Consider the following 12,535-nt stretch of genomic DNA (forward strand, 5'->3'; position numbering starts at 1 on the left):
AAATGTAAAAGGCCGCCCAACCCAACCTTAAACCCTAGCAGCCCAGTTAACAAATTAAATATCATGAGGCGACAAGAGCAGAAGTGTGCAGACTGCAACAGAATTACAGAAGCCAACGTGACAGCGTGAATAAGAGAAAGGCCAAGAACCATTTATTGAAGAAAGCTCAGGTATCAGTTCTATGGACTCTGATGATTCGATGGAAGAAGATGAACTTGATTTGGATGATTGAAGAATTTTAATCGTGTTACTTATTATATTGAACTTATTAATTATTTGTTGTTTTGTGTGACGTCGTGACTTAATTATTTCATATTTTAATATATTAATATATTATTCTAAGATAAATATATTTTTTTAAAAAAATAAATAATGTGCGCCTTGCTTCGGTAAGGCGCGCGCCTCGCCTTGCGCCTTGCGCCTCAGGCTCCAGAGCCCGTGTGCGCCTCGGTGCGCCTTGCGCCCTTGACAACTATGTTCTCAAATATTAAAACAGATAGCAAAGGTAAATCATATTACTCGAATAAATAAATTTCCATCTTTAGCTCTGAATTTTGTCACATGGGTATATTGTGTCGATCAACTTCATTTATTTGAAATTGAATTGATCATAAAAATAATTGTATGTGTATTCTGGTGGAGGTAAACGTGAATGGCTGTTTCTAATAGCTGAACATTTGTATGAGTTCAATGAAAACACAATACAATGAGAGTGAGATATTCCAGTTTTTCATAGATACCCACAGAATCATTTAGTAGAGAGGACATCATTGAGTTTCATAACAGCATAAGTTGAATATGAAATGAAAAAAAAAATCATATCTTTAAGTCTAATATTTCTTAATATCCAAAAAAAAAAAAAACAGATTATAGGTGACAATTCGTTTTTTTTTTCTGGTAAAGCTATTCTTTCCCCTGAAAACATGTAAGCGTAATTGCTTTCAAAGAAATCAAAGTAGTATCTCATATTTTTTTGGGCTTTATTTCACTTCAGTTATTTTAATGAGGCTTTATTTCACTTCAGTTATTTTAAGGACTTGGTTTTTGAAACAGCTAGCTAGCACTTTCCAGTTTTCATGTTCTAGTAAAATACAATACGTGAATTTACATCTTAAAACACAAAGGAAAATTATTTAAAAAATTAGAACAGAATGTTTGCAAAATTTGAATATATCACTCAACTTGTCAACAACTTTATTTGAACTTTTAATGTATTTATATGTATGTAATGTGACAGATATCGAAAAGTCCCAATTTTATTTCACCAATTTTGGTATATTTCATTTTTCGTTATCACAAGTTGATTAAAGATGTGAACCCGTTTGGCCTTTTCACCTAGCTTCTTCAGTTGGCATCTAAATGCGTAGAAGGATTTACTCAAAAAATTATGCCTTACATGTAGTGGTTATGCATATCTGTGAATCCGAGCTACTGACAGCATGTCAATCAATGCAGTGCTCCTCTATCTCGTTTCGAAGATACTGTTCAAGCACTGCAATCTCGACATCTTCTCAAATTACCTATTATATCCGTCTAGGAGAAATTGAAACTGCCAGAAAATTGTTCGACCAAATGCCCTGTAAAACTATTGTTTCATGGAACACTATAATTTCTGGATACTTTCGACACAACCAACCCATTGAAGCCCAACATTTATTTGACCAAATGCCTGAGAGAAATACTGTTTCTTGGAATGGATTAATTTCAGGGTACGTAACAAATAAGATGGTAAAGAAAGCGAGAGAAATATTTGATGTAATGCCTGACAGGGATGTCATATCCTGGACTGCCATGGTTAGAGGTTATGTAGAAGAGGGTATGGTTTCTGAAGCTGAGGCACTGTTTTGGCAAATGCCGGAGAGGAATGTTGTGTCGTGGACTGTTATGTTGGGTGGGCTGATTCATGATGGTAAGATTGATGATGCTAGGAGACTTTACCATATGATGCCAGTGAAGGATGTTGTGGCTAAGACTAGTATGATAGGTGGGCTATGCTCTGAGGGTCAGTTAGACGAGGCTCGTGAGCTTTTTGATAGCATGAGGCAGAAAAACGTGGTTTCCTGGACAGCAATGATCTCAGGTTATGTAGATAATGGAAAGGTGGATATTGCTAGAAAACTCTTTGAGGTCATGCCTGAAAGGAATGAAGTTACTTGGACGGCAATGCTTATGGGTTACACAAATTGTGGGAGAATTGAGGATGCATGGGAGCTTTTCGAGGCTATGCCATCCAAATCAGTTGTTGCTTGCAATGCACTGATTATCGGTTTAGGCGAGAATGGAGAGGTATCCAAAGCGAGAAAAATTTTTGACATGATGAGAGAAAAGGATGATGGGTCATGGACCGCAATGATTAAGATTTATGAACGAAAAGCTTTCGAATTGGAGGCACTTAGTCTATTTCGTATGATGCAGAGCGAGGGGCTTAGGCCGCATTTCCCTTCATTAATCATCATTCTTTCAGTTTGTGCCAGCCTCGCCACTCTGAATCATGGTAAACAAGTGCATGCCAAGTTGTTAAGGTCCAAGCTTAACGATGATGTATATCTTTTGTCTGTTCTGATTACCATGTACATGAAATGCGGTGATCTTTTCAGTGCGAAAATTGTTTTTGATAGATTTGCAGGCAAGGATACTGTAATGTGGAACTCTATGATTACAGGTTACGCCCAACATGGATTGGGAAATGAAGCTTTGCAGGTGTTCAGGGAAATGGTGTCACTGGGCATCACACCTGATAATGTCACATTCATTGGAGTTCTCTCTGCTTGCAGCTACAGTGGAAAGGTAAAAGAAGGAAAGGAAATATTCAAGTCCATGAAGTCAAAATATGGGATTGAGCCAACGACAGAACATTATGCTTGCATGGTTGATCTTCTTGGAAGAGCTGGCCAATTAGAAGAGGCTATGGATTTGATCAATGACATGTCGGTATTTGCAGATGCAATTATTTGGGGTTCTTTGATGGGTGCATGTAGGAATCACATGAATTCAGATTTGGCAGAAATTGCAGCAAAGAAACTTCTTCTACTTGAGCCCCACAATGCTGGACCTTATGTTCTCCTGTCAAATATTTATGCCTTAAAAGGTAGATGGGCAGATGTTGCCAAGTTGAGGAAAACCATGAGGTCTAGGAAGGTTACCAAGTCACCTGGTTGTAGCTGGATCGAAGTGGAAAAGGAAGTGCATATGTTCACTGGTGGAGAGAGTAAGCCTCATATTGAGCATAAGCAGATTGTTAAAATGTTGGAGAAGCTGGGTGGGATGTTAAGAGAGGCAGGATATAATCCTGATTGTTCTTTCACTCTCCATGATGTGGATGACGAAGAGAAGGAACAAAGCTTAAGGCATCACAGTGAGAAGTTGGCTGTGGCTTATGGACTTCTGAAGTTACCTGAAGGGATGCCTATTAGAGTAATGAAAAACCTGAGGGTTTGTGGGGATTGCCATACTGCTATCAAATTAATAGCAAATCTAACTGGGCGCGAAATTATCTTGAGGGATTCAAACAGATTTCATCATTTTAAGGATGGATTATGTTCTTGCAACGATTATTGGTGACTGAATTGCCAACTCCATTGCTGCAATTGATATGGAATTGAGGCCTTGGAAGTGGAAACTGAGATTTGAATTGATATGTTTCTTTTCTGAAAGCAGATGAGGTTATTCTGATTTGGATAATTAGGCTTGATTTCACGAGTTAAACACAAAAGCACGTGTTTTGATATTCTGATCATTCTCTAACGAGTAAGTTTCTCCCCTTATACTGTGTCATAGAGATCCCAAAATCTGGATTCACCGACAGGGCAAAGCTAGTTCTTGTAGGGCATTTGTTTGAGATCGGTCAGGAAATAGCTGTCTCAGACTTAAATACTCCATGATTAGGTTTTAGAACCCATGAGAAATTTACATCTATCCAAATTAACATCATATTAGTTACTGCCACATCCCCCATTTCCTTTACTTCTGTAATGAACTATTTGTTGAGTTCTGTCTGTAGCTCTGGTGGTGCACCATAGCCACTCAATATGATTTATTGTTTTATGTTATGTCATATTCCCCTTTGATTTTATCTCGTTTCTCGTTTTAGTAGCTGCTTTCCTTGTTTAAAGCAGGATATACATTATATTTTTTTATTGCAATATACTAATTATCATTATTTTTTGGTTTTAGCTCTATTGTGAAAAGGAGAGACTACTGGGTGATCAATTTGAACATTTGAAGACACTCGTTGACATAGGTGATATAGTGGGGGCAAAAGGTTCAATTAAGCGTACAGAAAAGGGTTAGTTTTTTCAATTTTTTTTTTGCTTCAATCTATCTTATTATTGGGAATGATAATCTGATGGGCTAAAGGGTCAAAGTTTTACTTCCCCGTCTGTTAACTTTTTCCCTTGTCTATTTCAAATCTGTGCTCTACATTTGCTTTATCAAATCAGAATTGCATTTGTGGTTTGTTCGATTTTATAACAGTTGTTTGTTAGTTGGAAATAACTTAAACATATTCATAATGCAAAGATCCAGTTTTTGCTTGATAGCAGTTGTTTGCTGTAGTGGTCTTTACATTTATTGTTAAATGAGGTCCTTAAAAGGTAGGACTGTTGGTGAGTGTGGAATGGACACATCCTACCAGAGGTCTTATGGTTTGAAATTTTGTGTTTTGGTACAACGATACATGGTTGTCTCAATTTTATTTTCTTTCTAAAATTGAGTTTAAGAAACAAGATGTTGAAATATGCATCTGATTGTTAAGACCACACTTTCTTCCCATCATATGGTTCGAAATGTAGAGATAGGTGCTCAAAATCTTGTACTAAAATTCTATTGTCCTTGAGAAGCAATAAACATCTTGAGGCATGAGAAATGCCTTATTGTGTTTTCTTGTGTGTCTAGCATTGTTTAGAAGTGTGTTAACCCATGAATCCTGTGATTTATCTTCTTCCTTTTGTTTGTCCCAGGTGAGTTATCTGTTTGTGTGACTTCATTCTCAGTTCTGACAAAATCTTTGCTTCCGTTGCCTGATAAATTTCATGGCCTGGCTGACATAGATAAACGCTATCGCCAGAGGTAAGATTTCCCCTCTATTCTTCTCTCAACATGAAGATGCGGAGTTTGTGCATGCATTGCCAACTTGTGCTAGTTACATGCTCCCTTTCCCAAGTGCTTCATTTACCTTTACCAAAATTTTCAGCATTTAGCTCTTTATATTACCTCATCACTAATTGTTTCCGGGGTTTTCTATCAGTTTATTGTAGTTTTTCAGAAACTTTATCAAAGTAACGTGTTTTTTAAAATTTCATCAAACTACCATGAAGTCTAACAGCTGAAATTAAAAAAAAAACAAAAAAACTACCTCACTGTCCCACCTCTTGTGGGGCGGGGCAAAAAAAAAGAGTATATTTAGATGCCAAAATTCTTATTTTTTTCGTAATTCTTAGTTGTTTATTTTCTGCAAGAGGTGGGGCCAAAAAATGAGTATATTTAGATGTTGGTTTTTTTAAAAAAATTTTAAAGTCCCGCCTATTGTGCAATGAAAAAAAACAGTTTTTTTATTTATTATTATTTCAGCAGTTATTTAATTCTATAAGGATGAAAATAATAGGGATTTTTAACTAAGGATGTGGCTCGCAATGTAGCTGGATTAAATAATTTAATTGTCATATGTATTTTTCATTATATTTTTAATTATATTATTTTTAACTGTTCTGCTCATGATGATTCATAATAAATATTAAAAATTTTAAATCTATAAATTATTCATCCTTAGATATAGTTTGGTACGCTGGATAAGAGAGGGATTGATAAATAATCTTCCTTATCCCACGTTTGGTAACTTTTTAGAAAGCCCATGATATTGTGATAAATAATTTTATACAAGGATAAAATATCCCTTTTATGAGATGTGATAATTTAATTTAATGATAAAAAACACTACAAATGACTTAATTACCCTCAATATATAAAAATCCTAAACCCTATCAAATATTTTTATTTATTTTTATATATTATCAAAATAATGTTGTTTTGAACTCGAGATAATTATATAAATGATTTTTATAAATCTCAATAAAATTATTAGTATCACTCGATTAACCTTAAAAATTGATATTTGACTTGACTCACAAAATCAATGGCTCAATTATCATATTTATATAATATATAAAATTAGGTAAAAATAAATAAATCATGCAAGCACTGTCGGCGCATGAACAGATAAGAAATATGAACTCAAACAACAACTTTGAAATTATAAAATTTTTTACGATAAGGTTAATTTTGTCATTACAATCTAATATATAAAATTAATCACTCTTATTAAAATCATAGCAAACATTAATTAATATCCTACATCTTATTTATCTTTAACTTATCATTATATTATATATCACATGTTTATCCTATTATGTAGTTTTTTAAAAATATATATAATTTTTCTTTAAGAATTAGATAATTACTGAAATAATATCAAAAAACAACCGTTGTGTTTTTAAAAATTATTTTTAAATGATTAACTGTTGTTTTTTATATCTTTTTTATTTTATTGTTCTAGAAAATGAGGTTGGTGGTTTTTATTTTTTCTTAGAAAAATCTACTGCCCCGCCAATGTGTAGGGGCGGGGCAGGTACGGGGCAACCAAATGTTAATTCTTAAAAAACTTTTTTACAATGTCCAGACTTTTACGCAGGTGGGGTTTACCTTTTTTTTTCTTTTTTAATGATATTATTATAATCTGGAACAAAAACAATTTAAGAATTTATTCAATCTTTGCCCTGCCTTTAGCCCAGGCAGGGCATCTAATTATACTATTTTTTGCTCCGCCCCCGCAAGAGGTGGGGCTGCTAGGTATAATTTTTTTTTATTTTCGCTGTCAGATTTCACAGTAAATTGATGAATTTTTACAAAACACGTTACTTTGATAAATTTGTTGAAAAACTACAATAAACTGATAGAAAACCCTCATTTCTGTAAGTGAATGTGTAACATGCACTCATGCAAATACTACATTAGTATCACATTACTAAATCTCTTGCTCCACTTATCGTTGCTTTCGACACATTATTTGTGGGCCTTCTAATGATTATATTACTTCTAAATTCTTTTTCAAGTTCAGACCTTTGTTTTTCTTATTTCAGGTATGTAGACATGATTGCAAACCCTGAGGTAGCAGTCATATTTAAAAAAAGAGCCAAGGTTAGTTTTTTATTATCATTTCTAGTTCCTTTTTGTGGAAGATAAATGAGGTGCTAATTTTTTGCTTGTTTCAGTAGATCATATCAGAAATACGGAAGACAGTGGAGACTGCTGGTTTTGTTGAAGTTGAAACTCCAGTTCTTCAGGTATTTATGAATTCTCATACTGGTAAGTGCAAGTTATTCTAAATCGCAATGTCATGAATTGAGATCACAACATTCAATTATTAAACACTTGTAAAATGTAGATAATCAGCTTTCACTTTTTATTTTTCTATTCCTTAATCTATTTTTACCTCTTCTTTTTTTTGATGGAATCTTCTTCTGCTTTTAACTTCTTGTTTCTTTCCTTTTAATTTCTTTATGGATGGATGTTTGATTTTTTTCCCTTTATTCCCTCGAGTTCCTGATCTCTTTGTGCCCTTTAATACTTGACTCGCACAACAGTGAAAATTAATAATGTATCAGTTACTACTAATCAGGCCATTTCAAATTTTCAATACAAACCAAAAATTCATCTTAAGCCAAGTTCCAGATTAATACTTATCTCCGATATATTCGATTAGTTATATGTGGAGTGTGAGGAGTGATTGACCTCTCCGTACATCTAATTGTTTGAACAATGAGAATTTTAGCCAATTCCATATTTTTGGATGCTGTGTGCGTACCTGTACTTATCTTTCCTGAAATTTATTGTTGGTGAAACTGCATTTCCTTATTTTAATTTTAGTGCATTTCTTTTACTCATCCTGTTGTCCTTGAAAATCAATCTCATTTTGTTGATGATGCTACTTCTGCTTCAAGTAGTGGACTTCGCTGATATTTCCCTTGAAATAATGTCTCCTTGTTTTTTAATTCATCATTTTGTTTTTCTTTAGCTCTCCCTAAGAAACATAGCTAAGTTTTACCATGTAAACAAATTGTATCAAGCTCCTATTCTTGTGGAATTAATATTATTATCTGTGATTGGTTTTCTCATCCAGGGAGCAGCTGGTGGGGCTGAAGCTAGACCATTTATTACGTACCATAACTCTCTTGGTCAAGATCTATATCTGCGAATTGCAACTGAGCTCCACTTGAAGAGGATGCTGGTAAGATTCTTTATCATATCAACACTGTGCATGGATTGTGCTTTCTTTTATTATTCAATGGCAACGTGTTAATTAAACAGCCTTTTGGAAATCCTTTGTATTTACTACCTGAATCTTGCTGCCATTTGTTTGGTGAGTTGGTTATCAGATGACCGGTTTGATGGCTATTTATTGAAGTTAAAAAAATTATTATTGAAGTTAAAAAAATTCTTCCAATTATGTCAATTTTATCACTGTTCTCTTAGCAGTAGTAAATTATTATTGGTTATATATGTTGCTCCTTTTTATTTGTAGTGTCTTGGAAGGTTATAGTTTCCTGCCAATCTTTTTTTCTGTGACGATCTTTCTCTCTTTTTCTCCATTTTAAATGCCTAATAATACGAGTTTCCCTCCCTCGCTTTTTCATTTTTCCTGCTTATTTAGCGAATAAATTTCCCGCAACAAACTTTTCCCTGCTTTTTTTTAATTAAAATGATGTTTATGCAGTATCCCAATTCTTCAGACACTGTATTAGAAATTGTTTGTTAATCTGGCAGGTGTTCCATCATTATCATTACTATAACATTTATCATCAATGTCTCGATAATCTTTAATTTACGACAGGTTGGTGGATTTGAGAAAGTATATGAGATTGGCAGGATATTTAGAAATGAAGGCATTTCAACGCGTCATAATCCTGAATTTACTACGATTGAGGTTAGGAGTTCCTTTGCTTTGCTTTGTTTTTTCTTCATGGATATAACTTACCCATTTTGAATGTATTCTTTCACTTGCCTTCTGTCCGTGGCGTACACAATTCTTCCTTGACTTTCTTCATTCAGGTTATATCTCCATTCAAAATGACCGGTAATTATTTGTAGTTTTCTCTTGATTGTAGATGTATGAAGCATATTCAGACTATGAAAACATGATGAATATGACAGAAGATATTATCATAAGCTGTTCTTTGGCAGTTAATGGGAAACTTATCCTTGATTATCAGGTCTGCACTTTTTGTGTCTGTCCCCATTTTCTTCTTTTAATTGTACCTTGTTGACTTCCCATCTTCTACAGTTATACTACTCGTAATGTGAATAAAGCTTGAGTGAATGATGCAAACTTTCCTTGTAGGGTGTAGAGATATGCTTAGAAAGACCATGGAGGAGGGAAACCATGCACAATCTCGTGAAAGAAGTGACGGGAATTGATTTCAATGATTTCTCTGACAATCTTACTGCTGTAAAAGAAGTTGCTTTGCGAGCATTGGATGTTGATGGTGACAATAAAGTCACCAGTACTATTGAAGCATGTCCAACCATTGGTCATGTGCTCAACGAGGTTGATCAATATTCCTTTGTTTAGAAAATGATTTCAGGTTCCTGCAACATCTATGAGAAAACCAAATATATTTTTTACATGAATTTAAATTTTAGGTGTTGTCAAAGTTTCATATTCTTGGTTTTTTTTAAATCCATTGATTGCTTATTATCCAGGTTTTTGAAATAGCTGTAGAGCCTCGGTTGTTGCAGCCCACTTTTGTGTTGGATTACCCCATTGAAATATCGCCTTTAGCCAAACCGCACAGAAGGTACACTACTGTCGTGTATTCTAATAAGACATAATTGTGCATCTTCAAATCAGATTTTTGGTGGATTCACTTGTTGCTTAGAGTGATACTGTGCGAACGAAGTGGGCCACTTGTATTAATAAGTTGATTGATTTTATAAGCCCAAATGGGATCTGAAGCTGTTTCCAGTTTCTCTTAACCCATGCAGGAATAGCAGAGACAAAAAAAAAATTCCCATCAAAATTTTTTCATTTCCCTGTTTAGAATCTGATCTCTTCTGTTGTATGTAATTGCAACCTAAAAGTATCTTCCTTTTTATTTTATGTTCAGGCGTGCAGGCTTGACAGAGAGGTTTGAGCTCTTCATATGTGGCCGTGAGATGGCTAATGCCTTCTCTGAACTTACTGATCCTTTGGACCAGGTAGGACGCAGGGTTTGAAAGTTCTTTTATAACTCTGCCACTATTTGACCGAGCTACTTTCCAAGTATCTTCCCTTGTTTTTCCCTCTGGGCTTGACCATCGGATTTATGGAAAGATCATCTTTGATATGTGTAAAAAAGAGTGAAGAACTTTTTTTCTGTCGTATTTTCATTCATTGGATATTCCCCTTTAAACAATGTGCAGATTACAAATCATAATCCCAAGATTTTGGATAACTAAATCAATTTAAACAATTAACAATCCTACCAAAGATAGATATCTTTTCAACCATGTTTGAACAAGATCTGATTTATTCTATTATAGTTACATATCTCAAAAATATGTTCAGACTTCAGAGGAATACACATGATTTGCTGTATAAATGTCTGCTTGCTTCTGAATGGTGTTCTCATTAGTCTGGTGAAAAAAGATGAATGATACATGGCCGAGAGTACAAGACTTTGCTGTGTATTTACTGCTGACCGTCTTTCTGCCATGATGGGACAGTGATGAATTGAAATTTGGATTTTCTCTTATGTACCTCCATTTTATTATTTTTGATACACTTTGTTTATGATCCCAATTTTTGCTTCTTTTAAATGTGGTTGCATGGATCTATATCCGATCACTTCTTAAAATTTATTGCCTTTTTTTTAGTTTTTATATTTTTATTTTTTATCTTTGCCTTTAAAAGTCTTACCTCTTACATATAAATCTGGTAGAACTAAGCACAGATTTCAAAGCATGGGCAGTCTGACTGGCATGTACGTTTGCAGCTAACTATAAAAGTGATGATTTCAATTGTTGCAGAGGGAACGTCTGGAAGAACAGGTTAGACAGCATAATAAGAAGAAAACATTAATTCTAGAAACAAGTGGTAGCAAGGACATAAAGAAAAGTCTTGATGATGATGCATATGATGTGACCCTTGATGAAGATTTTTTAACAGCTCTGGAATATGGGATGCCTCCCGCGTCTGGAATGGTATAATGCTTCAATGAATTAGTCGAGGTTGTGCTTTTATAATATACATTTATTTTACAATGGGGTTACCTAAACTCATAAAGCCAACAAATAGAACAGTTTCTCAAACTTTTTTTGGTGCAGCCAACACAATTGGTATTCCTTGGTGAACTTGAATGCTCAAATATGTGTTACTTATTTGGCTCTGCATATCTATCTACTTTTTGACTGAATCTAATTGACCTTCATCATCATCAGGGACTCGGCATCGACAGGCTAGTAATGCTTTTGACAAACTCGGCCAGTATACGTGATGTTATTGCTTTCCCTGTCCTCAAAACTCAGCAGTTGAGTTAGCCATCATCACCCTTATCGTGGTGATATTTCGCTTTCTCTCGAGTATCAATCTTGAGCTTCCATATCTAAGAGATTATGGGTTTTTTTCTGCTGATCTTGGCCCTGGCCAGCTACTCAAGGTTACATTTAGTAGTGTGAGAGCATTTAATTGAATATTTTGCACCTGATGCTGCATTTCTTTTTGCAATCACTTGATTCTTTTTATCGATACAATAATCATGTGCTGGCCTTATACAAAATAAATTTGTAACCTTGTTTGCTTTTTGCCAATGTCAGGTGTTTTGAAACTCAAAACTTACCAGTCCCGCTTACAATATTACTTTGTAAATGAACAAAAAGTTCTCCGCAATTTAAGGATGTCTTAATTTAAGCATCCTGTATCCAAAAATTTACTCCGACAACAGTCAGTGATTTTCTTGTATTGTCTGATTCCTGACCCACAGCAATGATGATTCCCTTTATCCCTGTCATAAATCCACTTTGAAACCATAAGCAAATCAGGCATATTCTTTGCTTATGACAACTCCAAAGTCCAGGGATGGATTAGCGATAATAATGATCATTGTGCATGCTGTGATTTTGTTTAGTAAATTTCTGATATCTGGTTGTGCCATATATTTTGAGTGATCTTGAATGAAGGGGACAGAGAAACAACACTAAAGGAGAGTTTTCCCTTTGCATGTGATATCGATGAAATTAAAGATTTGTCAAATTCCATCATCTTTTCTCTCTTTTTCGCCTTTTGAAAAGAGTGGCTTTATTGGGTTCCATAATCCCATTTGATTTCATCTAGAGCCAACCCCACCACTTGTTCATTCTCTTCCTTGTAGATAGGCATTAGGCGTGGCATGTGTCACGCTCCCATAAGTTATAACCATGATGATGTTCCAACTAAAAACTTTATGTCGGTAGTTGTATGATATAATTTTATGTTTGATTCACCAATATCAATCCTTTCTCTAATATT

The 12,535-nt window shown here is 34.6% G+C and overlaps 1 protein-coding gene across 4 annotated transcripts in view; it reads left to right on the plus strand.

Annotated features, from left to right (window-relative positions):
• The window catches only part of LOC140958987 (lysine--tRNA ligase, chloroplastic/mitochondrial), a 15,110-nt gene extending 3,244 nt beyond the window's left edge, over positions 1–11,866 (plus strand). Inside the window, exons 3-14 of one of the 4 annotated variants that reach the window (XM_073416650.1) lie at positions 4,174–4,285; positions 4,959–5,067; positions 7,134–7,191; positions 7,269–7,337; positions 8,174–8,281; positions 8,885–8,977; positions 9,159–9,263; positions 9,392–9,598; positions 9,754–9,848; positions 10,158–10,248; positions 11,059–11,232; positions 11,470–11,866. In XM_073416650.1, coding sequence (XP_073272751.1) covers positions 4,174–4,285; positions 4,959–5,067; positions 7,134–7,191; positions 7,269–7,337; positions 8,174–8,281; positions 8,885–8,977; positions 9,159–9,263; positions 9,392–9,598; positions 9,754–9,848; positions 10,158–10,248; positions 11,059–11,232; positions 11,470–11,568 — 1,320 coding nt within the window. In that variant the 3' untranslated portion in view covers positions 11,569–11,866. Of the gene's footprint in view, positions 1–1,455; positions 3,748–4,173; positions 4,292–4,958; positions 5,068–7,133; positions 7,192–7,268; positions 7,338–8,173; positions 8,282–8,884; positions 8,978–9,158; positions 9,264–9,391; positions 9,599–9,753; positions 9,849–10,157; positions 10,249–11,058; positions 11,233–11,469 lie in introns of those variants that run through there. The other 3 variants (XR_012171865.1, XR_012171864.1, XR_012171863.1) reach the window with 3 other exon arrangements.
• Positions 11,867–12,535: the final 669 nt, after the last annotated feature.

Source organism: Primulina huaijiensis, chromosome 15 (genome assembly GCF_012295235.1).
Source record: "Primulina huaijiensis isolate GDHJ02 chromosome 15, ASM1229523v2, whole genome shotgun sequence".
Classification (NCBI taxonomy): Eukaryota; Viridiplantae; Streptophyta; class Magnoliopsida; order Lamiales; family Gesneriaceae; genus Primulina; species Primulina huaijiensis.